Source organism: Gobius niger, assembly GCF_951799975.1.
Source record: "Gobius niger genome assembly, chromosome: 1".
Lineage (NCBI taxonomy): Eukaryota > Metazoa > Chordata > Actinopteri > Gobiiformes > Gobiidae > Gobius > Gobius niger.
Genome location: NC_136852.1, coordinates 14,508,487 through 14,530,447, shown reverse-complemented (window position 1 = coordinate 14,530,447; position 21,961 = coordinate 14,508,487). Strand labels below are relative to the sequence as shown.

Sequence of the window (21,961 nt, the reverse complement as noted above, 5' to 3'; positions counted from 1 at the left end):
TGTTGAGTGTTTTGTAACTTTCAATCAGTCAGCTGTTAAAATCTCGGATATAAAACCAAATATAATTTCAACTGTAGGGCTGAACAATTATTCACATTTGACTGAAATGGAATGTGTCATGAATGGTTGTAATTAGAAAATCGCTATTGCATTGTCCTGTATCAAAATGTCTCGTCTCCATGGGGTCATAATATGTTTAAAAACGGTTAAACCTGAGATTTAAGACAAACATGCTCTGAAATGTATGTGATTCTTGTTTGAGTTTAGCAGATCATATTTTATTCTTCTCTCACATAGAAGCATCTGAATCTGTAGAAACGACAGTTGTTTTCATTATTTCCGCTTTATTAATTCATTTGATATTTTATTCAACAATAATTTGTGGGGAAAATACAGCAAATTTCAGTTTTTATTTGGGTTGCAGCTTGTCATTCTAGGATTATCGTGGGTCCTGAGAGCATCCCAGTTGAGAACTGTTCTAAAGGCTTCTCAATTGACAAACAAAGTTTTGTTGTTTTCAATGTTTGTTGTCTTAATGACCCAGGTCTCACCTGATCACTGCTTGTAACCTGTCTGCCCTGGGTTGTGCCTCAGCCTCATTAGCATGACAGTGTCCTGCAGGCAGAGGAGACTGCTGTGTAGAGGAGACAGGTCAAACCCAAGGCCTGCATTCCTATTAATCGAAAGATTGTGTTTCTTTATTAAAAAATAATGCTTATTTAAAGCCACACCGCGTATAATTTTACCCTATAAATCAAATTAAAATACAAGCATTTATTTTATTTTTATTTTTGAGGCTCACCTCTCCTAAGATATGACAGTAAACTTTATTGGGAGTGGGTGCTCGTCTCCATGGAGATAAAACTAAAGGCAGTGGAATTTGAGATTTAAAAAGGTTTGGTTCTCATCCAAATTCTTTGATTAGCCACTGCAGTAATAGCATTTTCTGTGTTGAGCTGCTCATCAGGAGCATGTTTTGTTTTGAATACCACAGTATAATCCAAAATGTTACACAGTGTACCTTTAACTCCTCATTTAAAGCTTCTCGATGCCTACAGGCCAGTGAAAGCTACAACCTGCATAACATTTTTAATGTGTTTTTGTCATGTTTTTGTCTTGTTTTTGTCCTGTTTTTGTCTCTTTGGCATGCTTCATCAGTTTTTCATTGCATTTTTGGCACTTTTTTGCTGCTTTTTTGTTTCCTTTTAGTCGCTCTTTTAGTGGCTCTTTAGTGGCTTATTTATTGTGTTGTTATTTTTACAGCACGCTTTTGTCGCTCTTTTGACACTTTTTTGTGGCGTTTTTGTCCTTGTTTTAGTTGTTGCTTTGACATTTTGTTCAAGAAGCTTTTAGATTTGGGTAAAGCTAAACTGAACAAAATGTGCTCGACTCAGGCAGGGGTTAATCAGAATCAGAATAGTTTTTATTACCATTGTTTGTAAACAGGTTCACAAACTAGTGAGGTTAGTATGGAGATGATCTGCAGACTGAGGGTCACTGGAACTTTCTCCAAGGCGCTGGTCGAGCCGCTTATGCAGTTATTTTTTATTTTTATTTCTCTTCTCTGTGGCTGGCACTTTTGTCTGTAGACAAAGCTCAAAAGGCAAGGACAATAAAGTCAAATGATGCCTGAGCTTGTTAATCACAGTACTCAAATATATTCTAATATTCTTCTGAATATAGGACCGTATACCTCCAGTTGTACCTTATATAACTCAGAATCATTATTCTTTATTGTTGATTGTTGAATGAATGTATCTACTGCATGTAGTTTTGCTTAACAGACTGAATCAATACCAGCTTTTGTTTCCTGATGCATTCTGATGATAGTCTTAATATCCCTCTGGTCGCCATGCATCGCCTCGTATCTCCGGAAACACTCAAGTACATATCATGGGCGTATAGTACAACAACAAGTACTATTACTACTGCAGTATTTTATGGTACATTTACTCACTTTGATCTTTGTCCCCAATGTATCATAGCAACCCTACACTCGCGATTTGTGCAGGTTCCTCCATCTTCCCTGAGGCACTAGTGAACATTTGCAATAGGCAGATGCAGAAACAAGGGGCGGGCGAGGAGAGAGAAGGAGAGAGAGGACCAGGGAGAGAGAAGCTGAGAAATCGTTGGCAGGGTCCGAAGTGCGCTTTGGATTAAAAGCTAAGCAAACAACAAGAAACGAAAAATCTAGACAGGAACGATTTGGAATTTTGGGGTTGGTGTGGACAAAAAGAATGCAGAGAAGGCACTCGGCGAGCACCATGGGACGCAGCCTGGACAGTGCGCATCTTCCCAAGCAGGTGGAGTATTTGCCTTTCTGTTGTGCGTAAACAAACTCGCACCTGGGCGGTGTTGTGATGAGCGCCCGCAAGCAAGTGTTTAATCTGTAATGATGCGGCGGCTTTAAATAGGATGACTTGAAGCTATGTCTAAATTAAGCCGGAGTTTTTGGGTCAATTATGCATGAGAGAGATGTTTTATTTTCTACTAAGGTACGGTAGAGATACAGTCTTTCGTATGTGCCTTACTGTTTTGATTTAACCGAGAATGGCATTGATGGGTGCATTATAACACAGTCGCCTACGTCTTGTTATCGCTTTGGAGTCGTGTGTTGTGCTGTTATGAATAGGTTTAGATAAAGAACTTCACGCTAAGTTCAAGGGCTGTGGGTTCGAGTCCTGGCCCTAACAATTTGCGTAACGTCTCTCCCAGCTCTTCACCTCCTTTTACCCTGAACAGTCCCATTAAGTAAAGCCTACAGGCGGAGAATTCACATGTTGTGTGTTTAAACGACGCAAGAATATCCCAACTTTATATTATTGATGCACAGGTGTGGCTTTGTCATCTTAGCTTGTCGATAAACTGTCATTCTGAAGTTGTTCCTGAACCATGTGAGTGTATTTGTGACAGTCCCAAGCCTATATATATGCAGAGGGTTTTTTCTATAGCATCCCGCTTTATCTACCTACTGTTTCAATCCATTTGACAATAGCGATTGCGGCACAGTTTATTTCGTAACGATCACTGGAAAGATCTATAAGTTTGGAACGTTACAGCCAACAAAGACGCACTGAGCTGCTCTGTGTTTGACTTGTTTCTGCTCTATTGACATGACTGTAGTGTATTTTACAGTTGTTAGCTTCCACTGTAGCGGAGCTCAGCTGTCCGGCTCCACTGAACTGTTCTTTTACACTTGAGTGAAGATGGCCTGCCTGTGGACCCAGCAGCAGCAGCCCTCTTCTTCTCCGCTCTGTCCATCTCTCTCTCTCTCTTGTTTCCTCTTTGTGTCTGTGTCTCCCGGCCCTCACCATCTGCCTTTCTGCCTGATCACTCCACATAACTCTGGACAGGCTCCTTTGGGACAGAGCTGGGGTGCTAGGGAAGAGGAGGAACAGTGAGAGGAGGGTGAAGGGAGGAAGTTGTGAATTGTGAAAATAGAACTAGAAGGATCGCTAGTGTCATATTTGTTGCCTTGACTGAATGTTTTGAGGTGTATTGTTTTCATCAGGAATATGTTTCTACACATCTTTTTGTCAGTAATTTGGGATTAGGGGTGAAAAACGAATCTTTTTTTTTCTTTTTAATATATATTTTTGTTCCCTTGTTTATTGTGCCTATGCATTAACTTAAAATTACTGTTGTGTTACTTGTAGTGTTGTGTTATTATTGCTATAGTGTCTGTTTGGCTGCATGATTGTACCCTGCTGTTCCATATTGTCTTGTGTTACAGCGCGTTACTTATGGGATTATGAGCCGTCAGTGTGTGTATTACCGTGAAAGCAGTGATCCCAGGAGGTGCATGCCTGCATGTTCAGTGTGCTCCTACAGCGCACATGTGAGAGAGTGTCCACATGATTTGCTCATTGACCATTGCTCCCCCTGCTGTCTCCTGTGGGCCTCTGCGCTGCGAGGGATCAATAACCTTCTCCCTGGCCTCCTCTACATTGTGCTCTTTAGCATTACATCAGCTCAGCTCATGCATGTGCCATACTGATTTGTGTGAAACGCATGATGCGTCATAGGGCAGTATTTAGTGCGTTGTTGTTGTAGTTTCTTCTTGGGCCTTCCTCATTTTCCCAATGCACAAAGATATTGTGTAAAGGAAGGCTTACAACCCAAATGTATTTTGAAGTATACATTATAATAATCTAACTTTAGGTCTTCATGGGTGGTAACATGAAAGAGTCGGCAAAAATACAAACACAGTTGCCCCCTATCATGAGCACATAATGTTTCATGAAACTAACTATTGCACAGTGGACCAGTGTCTTTCTGTGCCTGACATGAGCTGAACAGAGTCCATTACTGCCAGGTAATGGCTGAATGTCACAATAGCAGGATGTCATAAAGCTCTGGAGTGCTCTAATGGGTTTTGTTCAGGTTGAGGTGACACACACACACTCAGACACACTTTTCCAGGAAACTAAACCTGTATGGGCTCATGTTTGAAGAGCTAATACGATCTGTTTAAGGAAGGGAATTATGAGAATCATCTGTCACTTTATCAGCTGTTGTTAAACTTTATGTGCCTGTAATCACCGCCATTTGAGTTAGAGGGAAAAAAACAAAGCTGGTCCCATGTCTTTGCTCCGTTTAGCCTTCTACAGACAGAAAGCAGCTATTGCAGATATGATGCCATGTGGCGAAGGTAGAGGTTGTTGCCAGTGAGTGAGTATGGTGGCCTCAGGGGCCAGGCAGATGGGGGGGCCCTGACTTATAGTGGGCCATCATGTCAGATCATTGAGCTTGTGTGTTGGCACAGTTAAGGATGCATGAAAAGAGCAGAACTGATTTTGCCATATGCTCATGCATTATTTTTTTTCTATAAAATTTGGGTTGACGTAAGTTTGTCTTGGGAAATGAATGCACACACAGACCTTCTTGTGCCATGTTTGAATTAAAGATAAAACAACAATGAATGTACTGTATAAATGTACAGTATGTGTTGTCAGTAATGTTGATGTGTATTGATGGTGTGAGTGTGACTATTATGATGAGTTATATTGTGTACAGGCAGAGGAGGCGCATGTAATGACTGGTTGTGAGAAAGTCGTGACAGGGAAAAATAGTCTGTCATTTGTACTGTTCAAGGTGACACAGTGTTATCAATAGCACTGCTGTTGTGACAGCTCTATAAGCACTCGTCATGCTGGCTGATCATTTCTTATAATATTAGGCAGTATGTGCATTTTGTTGGGCCCGACTATTGGGCTGATGTTTGGGTATTTCCAATATTAGCTATCGGCCGATATCTGCCTTTTATTGCCATTTTTTGCACTGGACATGAGCCCTCCCACAATTTCCTAGGCCTCAGGGGAGCGGAGAAACACCACGGTGGAAATCGTTCACCAGTTTGTTCACCTATTTGACTTATTTTATGTTGTAGACATTTGTGTATAGTTTCGGAACCATAAGAGATAGAAACGTACCCTTTTTTGTTTTGGAAGTTTTAAGCAAGCTCCCGCTGAAGTGCCTACTAACCATGAATATACAGGCTTCACACACAGGATTATAGACCAGTCATTTAAAAAAAATATTAGCCAAAAAGATCAGTAGTGCATACCGGCATCGGCCTCAGAAAAACCCACATCGGCCGATCTCTATTAGATATATTTCTATGGTTGAAACCTTTACTACAATGATAATGAATGTTTAACTATCGACTATTTGGCCATGCCAACCCCCTTCATATCGGTATCGGACCCCAAAAATCCATATCGGGCCCTAGCATTTTGCGCTCAGAAAATTCAATGGGGCAACTTTGACAGAGCTAAACTGTGATAGCGCCACAGTTTTAAAATGGCATGTCTGATGAAGTCCAATTAAACATTGGTCTGATAATCACTATTAAAGCTCAACTGTTGCCATTACCCTGTTCATTACAATTTAATGGATTGCATGGTACAATTGAAGGACTTTATATCAATGTGATGATTTCACATAGCTGGAGTATCACATTACCAAACCGAGTTAACTGATGAAGCAGAGGATCAAATTTTGGTACAGCACATCTTTAAGTGTGACATAGTGTTCTCAGTTATGTGCTGGTCATTTCTCTACTGTCCTTGGACAGTGGAGAAGTGGAAATGTGAGCGGCAAGAATTGTTGCTACAGATAGAGTCAAAATGCCACATAACTTTGTATATACTGTATGTGACCAAGTAGTGCATGCCTGCTAACATCTATTTATTTGATCAGATTTAGGTGTTAATATAATTGGAGCCCCAGCCAATTGACTCTGTGCATAACTTCAAATCACAACAACGCCGCCCAAGAAGTGACTTGCTGTTTCAATCCAGCAAACCCAAAAAAAAGCACCATATTATTCATTAGTTCAGCAGTTCATTTGTTCAACTTTCCTATCTGCCTAACTATAAACAGACAAAACACTTAAAATGTGTGTTTTTAATTATATTCTTGTAATGTTGCAAGTAACAGGAAGTCACTTCTTGGGCGCCGTTGTTATGGTTTGAAGTTATGCACAGTCAATGGGAGCTCAGTACAAATCTCATCCTTTCATCGTATTTGTTATTTATCATTAAAATTCCAAGATTACTGTTATTTGAGTCTTAGATTTAAAACAAGAAATAAATTAGCACTAGTTACAACTGATGTGTATTCTGGCTGTGCGTTCTGTAACTGTTCCATATGAGCTTTGGCAGCTTTGCCTTTTTGGTCAAGTAGCAAACACAACTTAAGTGAATTGAGAAGTTACAAATATTTGTGAATAGCCTCAGCTTATGCATGTGTTTCTCTGTTGTGTCCTCAGTCGTCTGGGACTAGTGTGGTAGTGGACATCGCGGTGATGGGAGAGGCTCATGGCTTGATTTCGGACCTGCTGGCTGACCCCTCCCTGCCCGCCAACACCTTCAGCTCTCTGAAGGCCGTGAGTAACCTGCTGAGCACACAGATCAACCTGCAGCCCCTACACCGGCCCCGCCTCCCCGCCGACCAATCACACGCCTGCTCCGACTCCGAGGAGGGTCCAGAGAAAGTTGAGAGACTTGCCATCCCAAAGGTAACCTCTACAATTGTTTACTTCTAGTTCTAATGTATTTTCCTTGCACTCTTACTGGTCTCATAGAAGATACTACCAACACAACTAAACCTGTTTGGCCTTAGGCTGCTTGGAAACAAGTAGAATTTGGTGAACTTCTTCTCAAACTCAGAATTAACAAAGTCACTGAGCTTTGACTACCTGAGGCATGTGCTCACATTAATCAGGACCTGATTGGGGAGAGGGACAGACACAACCCAACATGTAGAGCTCGCTCTGCTTTCTGATTGGATGATCATTCCAACAGTAATTGCTTGCTTTTGATATACACAGTGCCTCTCGAAAGTATTCATACACCTTGAACTTTTGCACATTTTGTCATGTTTACAAGCCTAAACATAAAGATTTTATTTCGATTTTTTAACTGAACGTTCACACACAAGCAACAGACAACTGTGAAGTAAAAGCAAAATTATACATGATTCCGTTATTTTTCAAATAATAGAAAAGTGAAAAGTGGGGCTTGCATAAGTATTCATACAGCATTTTCTAAGTGCATTAAATTGCCTTTATAACATTCATAATGACTCCAGAATGTTCACACCTTGGCCTAACCATTAAATAGAGGCCACCTGTGTGTAATCTACTCTCAGTATAATTTCAGCTGTTCTTTTAGGCCCTCAGAGCTATGGTCGAAGTGTATTGGTCACTAAACAGCATCATGAAGGTCAAGGAGCACCAGAGAGGTCAGGGATAAAGCTGTGGAGAAGTTTAAAGGAGCGTTAAGTTACACAAACATTTCCCAAGATTTAAACATCTCCCGGGGCACTGTTCAATCCATCATTCAAAAATGGAAAGAGTGTAGCACCACTGCCAACTTACCAAGACACGGTCGCCCATCTAAAATATTAGATCAAACAAGGAGGACACTGGTAAGATATACAACCAAGTGCCCCAAGATAACTCTGGAGGAACTGTGAAGTACTGCCACTGAGCTGGGGGAATCTGTACATCGGACAACTATAAGTTGTGCTCTACACAAATCTGGCCTTCATGAACAAGGGGAAGAAGAAAGCCATAATTGAAAGGAGGCCATAAGAAATCCCGTTTGAAGTTTGCTAGAAGTCATATGGAGGACACAGCTCCATGTGGAAGAAGGAGCTTTGGTCAGATGAGAGACAAATGTAACTCTTTGGCCCAAATGCAAAACGTTATGAATGGAGCAAACCTGACACTGCTCATCGTCCTGAGTGCACCATCCCCAGTGTCAAATATACGGGGGGGAGCATCATGCTGTGGGGCTGCTTTTCCTCAGCGGGGACTGGGGAGATTGTAAGAATAGTTGGGAGGATGGATGGCGCCAAATACAGGGACATTTTGGAGGAAAACCTGCTGGAGTCAGCAAGAGAACTGAGGCTGGGGCGGAGATTCACCTTCCAGCAGGACAATGACCGTAAACACAAAGATAAATCAACAATGGAATGGTTCAATAAAAACATATTAATGTGTTAGAATCGCCCAGTCAAAGTCCTGACCTAAATCCTATTGAAAATCTGTGGAATAATCTGAAAACTGCTGTTCACAAACGTTCTCCTTCTTATTTGACAGAGCTTGGGTTGTTTTGTAAAGAGGAATGGGCTAAAATGTCAGTCTCTACATGTGCAAATCTTGTAGAGTCAAACCCCAAAAGACTTGCTGCTGTTATTGAAGCAAATGGGGGTCCACAAAGTATTCATTCATGCTGTATGAATACTTATACATGCCCCTCTTTTCGGTTTTCTATTTTTTGAAAAATAACAGAATCATGTATCATTTCACTTTCACTTCACAGCTGTCTGTTACTTTTTACTTACTCAGTAAAAAAATCAAAATAAAATCTTTATGTTTAGGGTTGTAAACATGACAAAATGTGCAAAAGTTCAAGGTGTATGAATACTTTCGAGAGGCACTGTATGTATATATAATGCTATTAGTTGTAACAAAATACCTTTTCCTGTTTTGCTTTAAATGTTTTGTAGCCCATATTTTGTAATGTAGCTATGTTTTTATTGGTAAAGAAAACATAATAGCACCATAATAGTTAAATACTCTGCAGAATTAATGTTTCTGTACCTGTCCAGTACATTCAAGAAATGTGAATATTCAAATGTGGTGTTCACTTACATGATCATAGTGAGGATGATGAGGATGATGATGACGGAGCCGTCATAACACTACATTTGTGCTTATTCCACTTTTTATTATATCAGCATTAAACTGCAACAGTGCACATGGATTCTAATAACCTTCTACATTGTTGAGACTTAAGGCAAAAATTCACTGAACTAAATAAAGTGTGCGATACATTGCAGGCAGAGAAGGAACTCGTTCAATGTTGAAACACCCTCATCTTTATTCATGATGCTCTAATGTATATGTGTCACAACATGTATCAAAAGAAAAACAAAACACACTTTCAGAAATGATCACGTGTAATCACTATAATTGCAAAGGGACATACCCAGCAGTAAAGAAACATTGATGTGTCAGCATTTTTAAAATGCGATCCTCTGCTGCCCTCTACTTTCTAAACAGTGTCATAACTAGTAAACTAGAATGATGATTTATTCATGCATTTAGCCTCTGAATTTTTAAATGCAGTCTATCTGAGGAAATTGCAAAGAACCCATTTGATGATCACACCAAGGGCTGCTGAATATCTGAATGTCCTGAATGACCTGGTTGTTCTAGCAATTATTTTCTTTTTTCATTTCCTATTTGCAGGGACATAATATCCCAAGATTATAATGACTGCAGCAATAACCAAGCTCAAGAATAATAATTAAAGAAAAATCCATATTCAGGTTGTTAACACAGTAAGACTTTAAATATGGGCCGTTTTATTCTTCATTTTTGAGCAAGCAGTGTATGATGCATTGTGTTGTAAAATGTAAATAGTTTGGCATAGACAGTACAGATGTATTTTTTTCGCTAAGAGTTCATTAAGTGTCTCCCTTGTTTGTGTTTATCTCAGCGCCTAAGAAGAAGCCTCCCTCCCGGTTTACTGAGGAGAATCTCTTCCACCTGGACCACCACCACGTCAGCCACAGGGCTGCCCACCATCGAGCCCGGCCCAGTGCGGAGAGAGCGCTCAGCCAGCATCAAACACACCACAGACAGGTAACAAATGCAAGATACAATTCATAATATTTCAGATAATGGTGGTCGTGTTCTATTGTCTACTGGAGATATTGTTCTTTTCTGAGTATCATTTGCCCTCTTCAATATTGTCAAGTGACAGAACTCTTACTTGAGTTAAAAGTTTGGCTACACTTTGAACAGTGAGACAGAATAAGTGACAAATGCACAATAATTGTATTTTTAGAAGACCTGAACATTTGCGTTGCACATTATCATAGAAAATAAATCATAGTTTGTAATCACACTATTACTCTTGGGTTAAATATTAATCTTTTTCCTGTTACTTAAAATTCAGAATTCATTTTATTATTGTCTCCTGAGGGAGACATTTGTCTTGGAGGAGAGTCAGTTGCAACATAAATAAATACATGAATGCAAATACAATCCATAAACACGATACAAAAATGGACATTACTGAAAACATGATCAACCACAGTGACAAAAGGCTTACATCGTGTGCACAGCCAGTTGTTGTTGTACGTAAAACCGCGTAGAATTTTAATTAAAAAAACTGAAATACCAGCATTTCTTTTATGACAGATATTTTCATAATTGAAAAACACCTCAGAAATGTACAAACAAACATGTGCATTTGCTATGGGCGACACAGCTCTCCTAAGACATGACGTCTCCGGCTCGTCTCCATGGAGATGACGACTAAAGGCAGCAGAATTTGAAATTTAAATAGGTTAGGTCACCCAAACCCATTCTTTGATTAACCACTGCAGAGCATGGTTGTGCTGATGGCAACAGTATAGTCCAAAATGTTACGCAGCGTGCCTTTAAACAATTATTCAGGTGGTTACTTACAATATTCAATAAAGTAACTAAAGTACTCTATTTAAGGCTACTCTTCCCATCTCTGGCCATAGTATATTATACTAACTAAAGCTATGTATGTATCCGTATCTTTCCTGTGTGAAACAGTGAATCATGGAGCAACTCAGTCATGATGACCATTTCCAAGAGTCGCTCCATGTCGGCATCCTGCGCTCCCCCCATCCTCAACCATCTGTACAGCAAACCCCTGGGAAAATCAGGTGAGCGACTTCTGACAGGATGGGTCAAATGTAGTCTACCTTACCATACTTTTATCTTAATCCTAAGTATTTTCTATTGCCCCAGATGCCTTGCTATATAAATAATAACCTTTTAATTTATAGTTATAGCGTTAGTTGACCATAGGTGTCTCCCAGTCACGTGACTAGAAATGCAAGCGTGCGACATTCTGAAGGGAAACAAAAAATGGCAAATGCAACAGAAAACAATCGCGATTCTACACAATTATGCAGTGTTTTTTCACCTACATCTGCTACGACTCACTTACAAGGAAATGCAGCCCTTCGATATGCAAGCAAACTGTCATTGTTGGATATTACAGATCCATACACGCCGAGTTAGATAGCTATCTTTTTTAACGAACAGTAAATCTCACATTGACAGTAAATCCTTCTCTGCTACAGCAGTTTTCACTAGGCCAATAATTTGATGAGATATCCGATTGAAAAGTACAATGGGACCCCATTAAAAGAGTAAAGACATGAGAAATTCTGTTTCCACTCATTTGCATCCAACTACACAACAAGTTTCAGGAATTTCAGCGGTTTTGAAACATAGATTTTAAATGAAACGTTGGTGTGAGTTTATCTGGAGTTCATTAGCATGTATCCTGTCAAGATGGAGTAACTTAGTTGGCGTGACGTCATGCAGAAGGCACCTATACTTACGTGGCATTCTATTGAAACTAAACATTTCCTTCGTGTTCCAGGTTTCCCCTCTTCTAATGCCTCCCCTCTCAGCTCCCCCTGCCCCTCCCCTCCGGCCCAGGGTACTCCCGTGACCAGCCCCACAGTCAAAACATGTTCAGTGCAGCTTCCGGAGCCTGTGGGGCCCCTTTCAGAGCGCCCCCCAGTGGCAACCAAGAGTCGCAACCACCGAGCCTTAACCCACAGTCAGAGCGCACCCAGCTCCACCACCCTGTACTGGAGACCCCCGCCTCTTTGTACCAGGTTACACAAGTTTGTACATCATAAAACGTAAACGCAAGTTCATTTTATTCACAGGCAACATTCACTCAGGGTGTTTTTTAAATTTTGCTTTTTTTGGGTTATTTTCAGTTGCGGTCGGCCGTATAGCAACAGACTCACCAATGGAGTGGAACCTATTGACAAAGTAGACAGAATACCCAATCCAGGTAGGACAAACAACACCCATTCACAACATAAAAGAGCAGCAATTCTTTTAATTCTAGTTAGATGTAGTCTTTTGCATGATTAATAATAATAATATCAAACACCAACACTTTAACAATAAGTTCTGTGTTGAGCTAAATAGGTCCACTCGAACTTTTTTGCAGATGAGCGAATTGTAGCATCCTCAGACTATGACAGCACCTATGACAGCACCTACGAGACCAACCACAGTGACAGCAGCGATTTTGCACCCAACGAGGAGGACGGAGAGGCCAAGAAGCAGCATGAAGGAAAGGACAGTTGCCGGCAGTGTCCAGCAGAGGGCATTGTACTACATCCACTACTGCCATCCCCAGAGGTATGGGCAGAGTATAGATTGTTTAGATTTATGGCTAGGCAATATGGCAAAAATACAAAAAAAACAACAACAATGACTAAAACTATTTTTCCCCCTCCTCATATTGATTGAGCTTGGTTTTTCATTCAATTTTGGTATCATTCCTGTATTAAAAGATTTACATTTTGTGTTTTGGTATTCAAGCCCATTTCCAATTGTCCAAATAACAAATCCCACAAAGCCATAATCCATAATAGGCATGTCATGGCAACCCAGCTTACTTATTGGTTGTTGTGTCATTTGAATTTTAAAACACATGATGTGCATATTATTTACCGTACTATTAAACAACAAATATACTTTCGATTCCTGTGTCTTTAACACTAAATATTTGCATTTTTTGTTTCTTCCAAGGTTCCATCTCCAACCTTAGACCTGTGTATTAAAATCATTGAAATTGATTTTAATAATGGCACAGGCCATCTGTTTATACAACATGTGCATATTGATTATTGATATAATGTAACTCTGAATATTGAGTCAGTGTAATCCAACTCTTTCTCCTCACCAACAGGACAAAGTCAGCCCAGTACACGAGAGTCCACTTGTGCCTGGACTAGAGCCTTTGATGAGTCAGCTCAACAACTGGAACTTTCCCATTTTTAGTCTGGTTGAAAAGACGAATGGGAAGACCGGCTGCATCCTCAGCCAGGTATCCACACACTTCAGACCAAGACAAAGTGTTCTCTAAGGCTAAAATAAATACTGCTATAAACATTATATGCAGACAGATGTGGTTACTGGCTCATGGTGATCACCTGTCCCTCTTTTGATTTTCTTTTTATACTGTAAGATGATTCATCCTCGTTGCTGTAAGCTGTAATGTTTGAATGTTGTGTTATCTGCAGGTTACGTATAAGCTCTTTGAGGAGACAGGCTTGTTTGAAATGTTTAAGATTCCAATTCAAGAATTCTTGAACTACTTCCACGCGCTAGAAAACGGTTACAGGGACATTCCATGTGAGTACTGGCTCCTCCACAACCACAATGTCCTAATAACCATATGGTTTTCAATATATGCAAAGTCCTAAAGTATATTTCACTTATTTCTCATTATTTTTTTGTCTATCAGATCATAATAGGATCCATGCCACAGATGTGCTGCATGCTGTGTGGTACCTGACCACCCAGCCTGTGCCCGGCCTGCCCACCCCACCCACAGAGAATGGCATTCATTCAGGTACCCACCATATTGACTTTACGTTCTTGAAATAATGGCACAGTCAGATGCGAACAGCCACGAAAATAAATAAACAAATATATATAATAAATAAATAAACAGTGGCTCAGCACAGATATCAAGGGTCCCAGGCATTTCTATTTTCTAATCAAACATGTGACGTTTTAACAAATCTATGCTGACCACAAATCTATGTGGTCAGCTGACCACAGTCATGTGTGCCAGTGACGTGCGGTGAGGTTTGCAGCTGGTGAGGCACATGCTGTATCCCAATATAAAGTCACCAAAACTCTCTCTGGTAATAATAATATAATGATAATGGCTTACTGTGCTTTTCAAGCGTGTGTTACCAAGTTTCTCAAAGCACCGCACTGTAGTCATTATTCATTCACACCATCCTCGGTGGTGGTAAGCTGCTATTTTAGCCACAGCCGCCCTTAGGGTCAACTGATGGAAGCAAAACTGTACCTGCAGGAAACCTTACACAGACAGGAGAACATGCAAACTCCTCACAGAAAAGCACCTCAGGCCTGGGGTTGAACCCGGGACCTTCTAACTGTGAAGCACAAGCACTAATCGCTGCAACACTGTGCTGTCTATCTGTGTAATTGTTCCTTATATTGAAATAACAACCATAATTAAAATCTATTCTCACGATATCGCAAATAAAAGAAAAATTCAGAGACAACATGACATGCACGTGGCACGAACCCCGCTGCTGGCATGATAAATTATGATAATATTCATTATGTGCCACACGGACAGCAAGGGATTGCAGTTATTTGCAGTATAGATTTGCCTATTGCATTTCATCCACAAAAAGTTTTCACTTTGAATCATCCCTTTATGTTTAAAACACCTTTTTGTCATGAAGACTCTACGAGGGAACTTGGTTGTTGATCTTTTGACTATGAAATGCCACATCACTCAGCAAAGAGGCAGTATATATTTAAAACAGGAATGTTGCTAATTGCACTTTGCAAAATTTACAGCAGGTCTTTAAGTCTAATGGCCATGTCGGGGTATCACACAAAAACAGTTTGTTCCAGTCACTTGTCTGACGGTCTATTAGTGTGTTCCCTGTACATCACTGTCAGTCATGAGGAATGTATCATAATAATGGTCTGTCCTGTTCCAAGACTCAGAGAACGGCATGAGTCGTCGTACAACAGGTTTTCTGAAGGTGGACTGGGAGCAGGAGGAGGGCTACGGCTCCCTGGCTCGTCTAGTTCCTGGCCTGGAGCTCATGGCGCTGTATGTAGCAGCCGCAATGCACGACTATGACCATCCAGGAAGAACCAATGCCTTTCTAGTGGCCACCAGTGCACCACAGGTAAACGCAACACCTTTAAAGGACCACTATATTAGATTGCCAAAAAAAAAAAAAGCCAAGCCATAGAGTGAGACTATGGTTTCTGAATTGTATAACCAAAGGCATGCTGAAACTCTGACTATGACGTCCATATGAAGCCATAAGGAAGTGAAGCCATAAGGAAGTGTCACATAAGGATTTTTTTTTTTAGCTATAGACACATAAGACAATGGGTTAATTATTGCCTTACTACATTGTAGCCAACAGAGCTTGACATGAACTTTTTTGCTCATGGCTTTGGTATGTTGAGGGATTAGAGCAAACATACTTTGATGTATTTTGCATGTAGAAAAGTAGAATATGTATGTGAAGATGTAAACAAGTAAACTTATGCTTTGTTCCAGGCACTTTTGTACAATGACCGCTCAGTTTTGGAAAACCACCACGCTGCCGCTGCCTGGAACCTCTTCATGTCTCAGCCTGAATTTAACTTTCTCGCCAACCTTGAACATGTGGAGTTCAAACGCTTCCGCTTCCTCGTCATTGAAGCCATTTTGGCCACGGACCTCAAAAAGCACTTTGATTTCCTTGCAGAGTTTAATGCAAAGGTAACCACTGAGATTAAACAAAAAGTCGCCCCAACCCTCACGGCTCACTTCAATGTGTCAGTGGCACTTAAAGGCAGGCTATGTAACTCTTTTGTAAAAATTTCATAACCATGACCTATTTGAGGTTGTCATGTTCAACTTATAACATTTATTTTTTATTTTTTATTTATTCACAATTATGAAAACATTTTATATGATGTAAAAGTTGTTGCAGAAGGAGCCCGCCCCCACACTTTCGTTTGCCACATCTTATGACTAAAACTGGTTTGGAAATTAAGACTCTCTTTTGCAATGTCCCCAGTCAAGTGCAGACCTCCAGCAGTCAAAGCCTTCTGACTGAAGCTTTCAACTCAGGAATGGCATGTTCACATATGCTGCATAAGCTAGGGAAACTTACACTCCAAATTCAGGTCAAACCAGTAGTCAATTATACAAACAATACCTCTAAGTTTCCAAATCCAAATGAATAAAATGTGTTATTTTTCAGTTTTCGATTGTAATCACCTTCAATTATCCTTTTTTTCACTCTTACACAAAAACATCACACATTACAATAATGCATACTTATCGTACTGTTTTAGGTGGGGGATGAAGGAGTCTCCAGTATCGATTTCACCAATGAGAATGACCGAATGTTGGTGTGTCAGATGTGTATAAAGATCGCTGATGTCAACGGTCCACTCAAGAACAAGGAGCTGCACTTGCAATGGACTGAAGGCATTGTCAATGAATTCTATGAACAAGTATGCTCATTTAAGATATGTTTTCTGTTAATTTTTGGCCTTTGTATATTGCAAAAAAAAAAGCCCTCCTGAACAAAAATAGAAAGCCTATTAGAATATCCACTTAGTCTCTACTGATGAATTTGTTCATGAAACGCTGCAGATGCTCAACAGCAAATCCTGCTCTCAGCCCGCAGTGACTGTGATTGGTCAGTTGACTCCGGTGCATGGCAAGACATACGGATACAATCTGATTAGCCCGGGAAGTGTGATTAGTTCCCTAGCAACAGGAGGTTTTAAGTATAGCGGCGAAAATTTGAGACTGTGGGGTCAGTAATTGGAAACTCACATTGTTTAATAGACATGAAATAAGATGGAGGAAGTGGAGAGTGTGTGATTTATAGAAGTGAGGCGGCGAGATGCAACACGTTTTATAGACTAAATCTCGAACATTACATTCATATTGATTTAGTCAAACATCGCTTCCCACAGGCATGAGATTTGTTTGTACGGCCTTGAATTGAATCAATGTGGGCCTCTTGAAAACGGTCATTGGAAGCTTTGATCTTAGGCCCTTCTGTTGACTTTTACTTCATTTTAATGAGTTGATGGAAAGTTAGTTGGTTTTATTTCAGCCTGACTAAAACTGTGACAACAATAACACTGGCGATGGCAATTAATGAGTAAAAAAACGTAACATGCTACTACACCTGCAGTGGCGCTTATGGCCTCTAGGGGTATGAGTTACTTAGTACTGCTTTAATTCAAATAAAGGCTTGACATATCTCACTTTGCATGTAATGAGTCGATATCATATATTCGTTACACAGAAATGACTGATTCAGAAATGATTCAGAAATGAATGCACTTTTTAACAATGTTCTAATTTTCCAAGTTTCACCTGTAAGTTGCAGATCTTATCCTTTTGCCTTCTATCAGGAAAGCTCTGATTGCAGAACTTACCACCACTGAACTCCCATAGCCAGCTATTAACCCCAACCATCTTTCATCTTTCATTTCTTGTACGCTTTGAGAATTATGTATGTCGCTTGAGCCCCAGCATCAAAGTCTTTTTTTTTTTTTTGCATCAGATGACCCAAATGTGTCATCTTTACCAGAGCTCATTCACAGATGGAGATCACATCACTCACATGCAGCGCACAACCCACAGCATGTTCAGCAAGTGAATACTAATAACGTGGCGTTACTGCATATGCAGCTTTGGTGTTTTCTGATTGTGGCTTTTGAATTCTGAAGTGTGATGATGTCATACAGGATGGGAAGCACGAACCAGTTTTCCCTCTTGAGTTCATGGTGCTTTCAACACAAATTATTTTTCTTTTTTCTTTTTAACACACTATAGAGAATCACAATCGTTTTGTTGCTCTAAGGTTGAGCGATATCGCCCAAACCGTAGTGAAGCTTGCATCGTTGAATGGGGAGGATTTGTTAAGGACGTTTCGCTTCTATTCATAATGCCAAAGATATATATCACCATCTCTGATCTACAAATGTCGATTATGATCATTAGAAATATTCAGAAATCAGGACTTTTATTGCTATTCCCATCTTCATTCAAATATTGCCAGCCCATTGAGCGATGTGATGTCACCTGAGACCCGGCAACGTATACAACTGCGTCGCTTGCACTGTAGCTGTGTTGTCATGGTGATAGAAGCCCTTGCTCCAATGTCCACATATAATCAGTATGAAAGCTCAGTGATCAGTGCAACACAAAGGCACAATTCATGTACACTCAATGGATTTTTTATGGTTCTTTATTCATTATTAGGAAAGTGGTTGCTGGTCTTTCTGGGGTCAGTGAGTGTGTAGGATAGCAAAGCAGTGGAATCAATTCATCTTTACTTACAAAATCAGTGTTTCGGACAGAATGTTGTTCACACAACTCCGGTACAGATGATAACTTGAACAAAGCATCTCTTCCATTGTCCTTTTTAAAACTACTGTTAGAATCAGTGCTTGTCTGTTCACTATCCTTTGAGGAAAATGTTCCCAATAACAATGATTCCATGCAAAACTACAGCTTATTGTCTTGGGCGTCACAGTAGTACAGCGGCTAGCACTCGCTGCAGCGGTTAGTTCTCACTGCTTCACAGCTGGACGGTCCTTGGTTCGATTCCCACATGGACGGGGCCTTTCTGTGTGAAGTTTGCATGTTCTCCCCGTGTCTTCATAGGTTTTATCCAGGTACTCCAAATACCCCTACCACTAAAAACATGTACAATAGACAGGATGTTTGAGAGTGTGCATGGGGACAACAATGGTAATTTGCAGCTTTTTCCAGCTTTATTGATGTACAAGCAAAACAAGAACTCACAATGCAACAAATGAGTAATAATAAGAACCAACCAAAAAAGAAAGAAAAGTCATCAACAAACATCTTTCTGCTTAAAAGACCGTGAAACTATGATATTTTTGGGATGATGAAATCTGACAGTTCTATTTTCATTGTGCTGTTGTCAGGGGGACGAAGAAGCCACCCTGGGCCTCCCCATCAGCCCGTTCATGGATCGCGCGGCTCCACAGCTGGCCAAACTGCAGGAGTCCTTCATCACTCACATCGTGGGTCCCCTGTGCTCCTCTTACGACTCTGCGGCGCTCATGCCTGGGCACTGGGTGGACCCCACAGAGGGAGAGCCAGAGGGGACACAGAGTGAACACAGAGATACAGAGGAGGAGGAAGAGGACACCGCGGAAGAAGACGAGTCCACCATTTCCGCCACTTCGCGTAAGTCCAGTACTCGTAAGTTCAGTTGGCATGTCATGTCATGCCTGAATGATCTTTCATTAGCTGTAAAGGAGTTAGCCTGATTGGATAATTTTATGGCCAATTTCAGATTTTTGTTTTACTCTGAGGCTTAGAGGCTTGTTACTACAACAACAAAAAGCACCCCCATGTCATTTTCATGTGGGTTTGGAAGTGTTTTTATCATTTTGCTGAAAACTTTACAATGACTTCGACATTCTCTGCTAGGAAGATAACAACACAATTCTTGTTATTTTCTAATGGCATAAATAATAGCAAAAATATAGAAAAGGAAGTTGTGAGCGCTCACTCGATCACCACTGTAGGTAGGAGGAGAAACAGGTGCTCATCCAGATCTGAGGGTCAGAATGTACTTGAGTAAAAAGACAGGACCGAGGCACTCCGTACTCCTTTTTAAATTTATTTCAGACACGTCTGGCATCTGAAATGTAATTTATTTCAGCTGCATCTGAAATAAATTTAAAAAGGAACACAGAGTGCCTCAATTCTGCCTTTTATACCACTCATTTTATTTAGTTTGGGAAGCTAAAGTTAGTACCTTGTATCATTTAAGACACGTTGGTGTTTGGAGAAGCCATCACTACTTGCTAATCTATGTACTCCTAACCACTGACCAAGATCCAGGTCCACAATATAAAAAGTTCTTGTTACCCAATGCTCTTAAGAGGTGTCCATTTGGCACTGAATCGATGGATCGAATGCAGGAAACAAAGTTTGTCTGGTTAATTGTTGTGTTTGCCTGGATTCACTATACAAAGTCTTTTCAATGTATTGAATGGTGCGAGTCTAAACAAAGTTAAGTAGAAATTGGTCAATTGTCAACGCGTTGATTGATGTGTGACCAAGTGTGCTTGGGCTAGATGCTTGGTATTGTAGTATTGATTAAAGTCACTGAATAGCAGAATAGCAGTGCTCTCTTTGCGAGAAATTAAAAAGAAAATAGCTACCTATAAATTGAAAATAGCTGTAAAATAGGAAGCACTTTACTTTACATTTCTTTACACAGCATAGTAATATCATTCAGCTCAAATTTGTGGGTTAAGGGTAGGGTTATTACAACCAAAGGGTTTTGGAGATTCTGCTTTGATAATGTATTTTGTCTGATTTCTATATAGTACTAAACAATGTCGAATACCAATGATGGGCTATGTAAATGTATTTTGCTTGAGCTCTTTTCTTAGTTTTACAAACAGCTGGCTAAACACTGAATGCATGCAATGTTTCATCTGCTCAAACAGAAACCAAAAAGCAAAGTCGGAGGAAGGTGTTTTGCCAGATCACGCAGCACCTGTTGGAAAACCATGAGATGTGGAAGAGAGTCATAGCATCCGAATCACCAGAGGCAGTCCAATCTGAAAGTTCGAACTGCATGGTAACCCCGAGCGAAGCCATCACAGCCATCCGCGAGGAAGAAGAGGAGCAGGCCAGTAAGGAGGAGGAAGAGGAAGAACAGGAACAGGAAGTAGCAATCCTGCCTCAAACTTCAGGGGAAACGGAGGAGGAGCCAGAGTGACTTTTTTACCTTCTCTAACCAGGAACATTGTCTAAAAAGAAGTTGTTTTTCTTAAGTAAACTATTTATAAAGGTAGCCAGCACATCACTTTGACACAACACTGTAGAAGACGCTTTGGGTAATACGTGCCTAATAATAACAGGGTTTGAGGACAGGGCCTGTACATTTATAACCAGGGGAGAGTTGCAAGAGATGAAGCAGAACAAGCTGTATCAAAAATGATGAATTTTATTTATTTTTCTTTGTGCGTTGAAGTGTGCCCTGCCCCTCCACCATTTTAATTTCACGTGAGAAAAACACTGTCCCACCCTTTTGTCCGAATTGTGGCCACTTCAAGACGGCCACCCTGTCCCCTCCCACCAACACAATGGGATGAAAGCCAGGGACTAAGGAGAAAATCACCGTTACAGTATGCATGAGTACAGTTCTACCCAGTTCCCCTCTCTAAGAATGGGAAGTATTACAAAGAAACATGCTGCCCAAATAGCTTTATTCTCAAGGAAAACATACAAAAGATTGTTTGTTCTTCCTCACGTGTGTTTTTTTTTTTTTTTTCACAGCCGAGCTCAGCACGCTTAACGTTCTCAGTACACAGCGCTTGAAATCACCCAACTCAGGAAGAGAGACAAACCATGTGTACATGCACTTGCCGCTAAAGATGCTTACAGACTTTTAGTAATATAATGACACAAATCTGTATACAAATGTTACATTTATTTTATCACTGAAAGCAATCTCACAGTCTATACTATATTGTTTAGTGTATTTTATATAATTATAAAATGCTGCGTAAAAAGGGTTGTTGTTTGAGTTCCTATACATGCCATTGCAGTTTATTGCTTGGTATGTAGGCCAAGTTTTTAGAGAGTAATCCAGTAAGCCATAGTGGTCTGGGACTGAAAGAGGATTTACAGCTGTACCATAAAAATGCAATTAGAGAGTTTTGTAAATTAACTCCAAACAACAAAGTTTTATGTGGGAAATAATTGTGTATTTAAAATAAAGCGGCAGAAATATCATATTGACCAGTGGATCTCAAACCTTTCACATCAAGTACCACCATATAAGA

General features: G+C 40.3%; 1 protein-coding gene across 6 annotated transcripts in view; it reads left to right on the top strand.

The window, feature by feature from the left end:
* Positions 1-21,961, top strand: part of LOC306975796 (cGMP-inhibited 3',5'-cyclic phosphodiesterase 3A-like) — a 37,106-nt gene extending 15,145 nt beyond the window's left edge. For 2 of the 6 annotated variants that reach the window (XM_079573553.1, XM_079573549.1), the window contains 14 exons: positions 6,773-7,021; positions 10,014-10,159; positions 11,108-11,220; positions 11,949-12,216; positions 12,298-12,374; positions 12,537-12,730; positions 13,284-13,421; positions 13,618-13,729; positions 13,842-13,949; positions 15,089-15,282; positions 15,666-15,869; positions 16,451-16,612; positions 19,076-19,340; positions 20,618-21,961. In XM_079573553.1, the coding sequence (XP_079429679.1) occupies positions 6,773-7,021; positions 10,014-10,159; positions 11,108-11,220; positions 11,949-12,216; positions 12,298-12,374; positions 12,537-12,730; positions 13,284-13,421; positions 13,618-13,729; positions 13,842-13,949; positions 15,089-15,282; positions 15,666-15,869; positions 16,451-16,612; positions 19,076-19,340; positions 20,618-20,892 (2,505 nt within the window). In that variant the 3' untranslated portion in view covers positions 20,893-21,961. The remainder of the gene's footprint in view (positions 1-6,772; positions 7,022-10,013; positions 10,160-11,107; positions 11,221-11,948; positions 12,217-12,297; positions 12,375-12,536; positions 12,731-13,283; positions 13,422-13,617; positions 13,730-13,841; positions 13,950-15,088; positions 15,283-15,665; positions 15,870-16,450; positions 16,613-19,075; positions 19,341-20,617) is intronic. The other 4 variants (XM_079573554.1, XM_079573551.1, XM_079573552.1 and 1 more) reach the window with 3 other exon arrangements.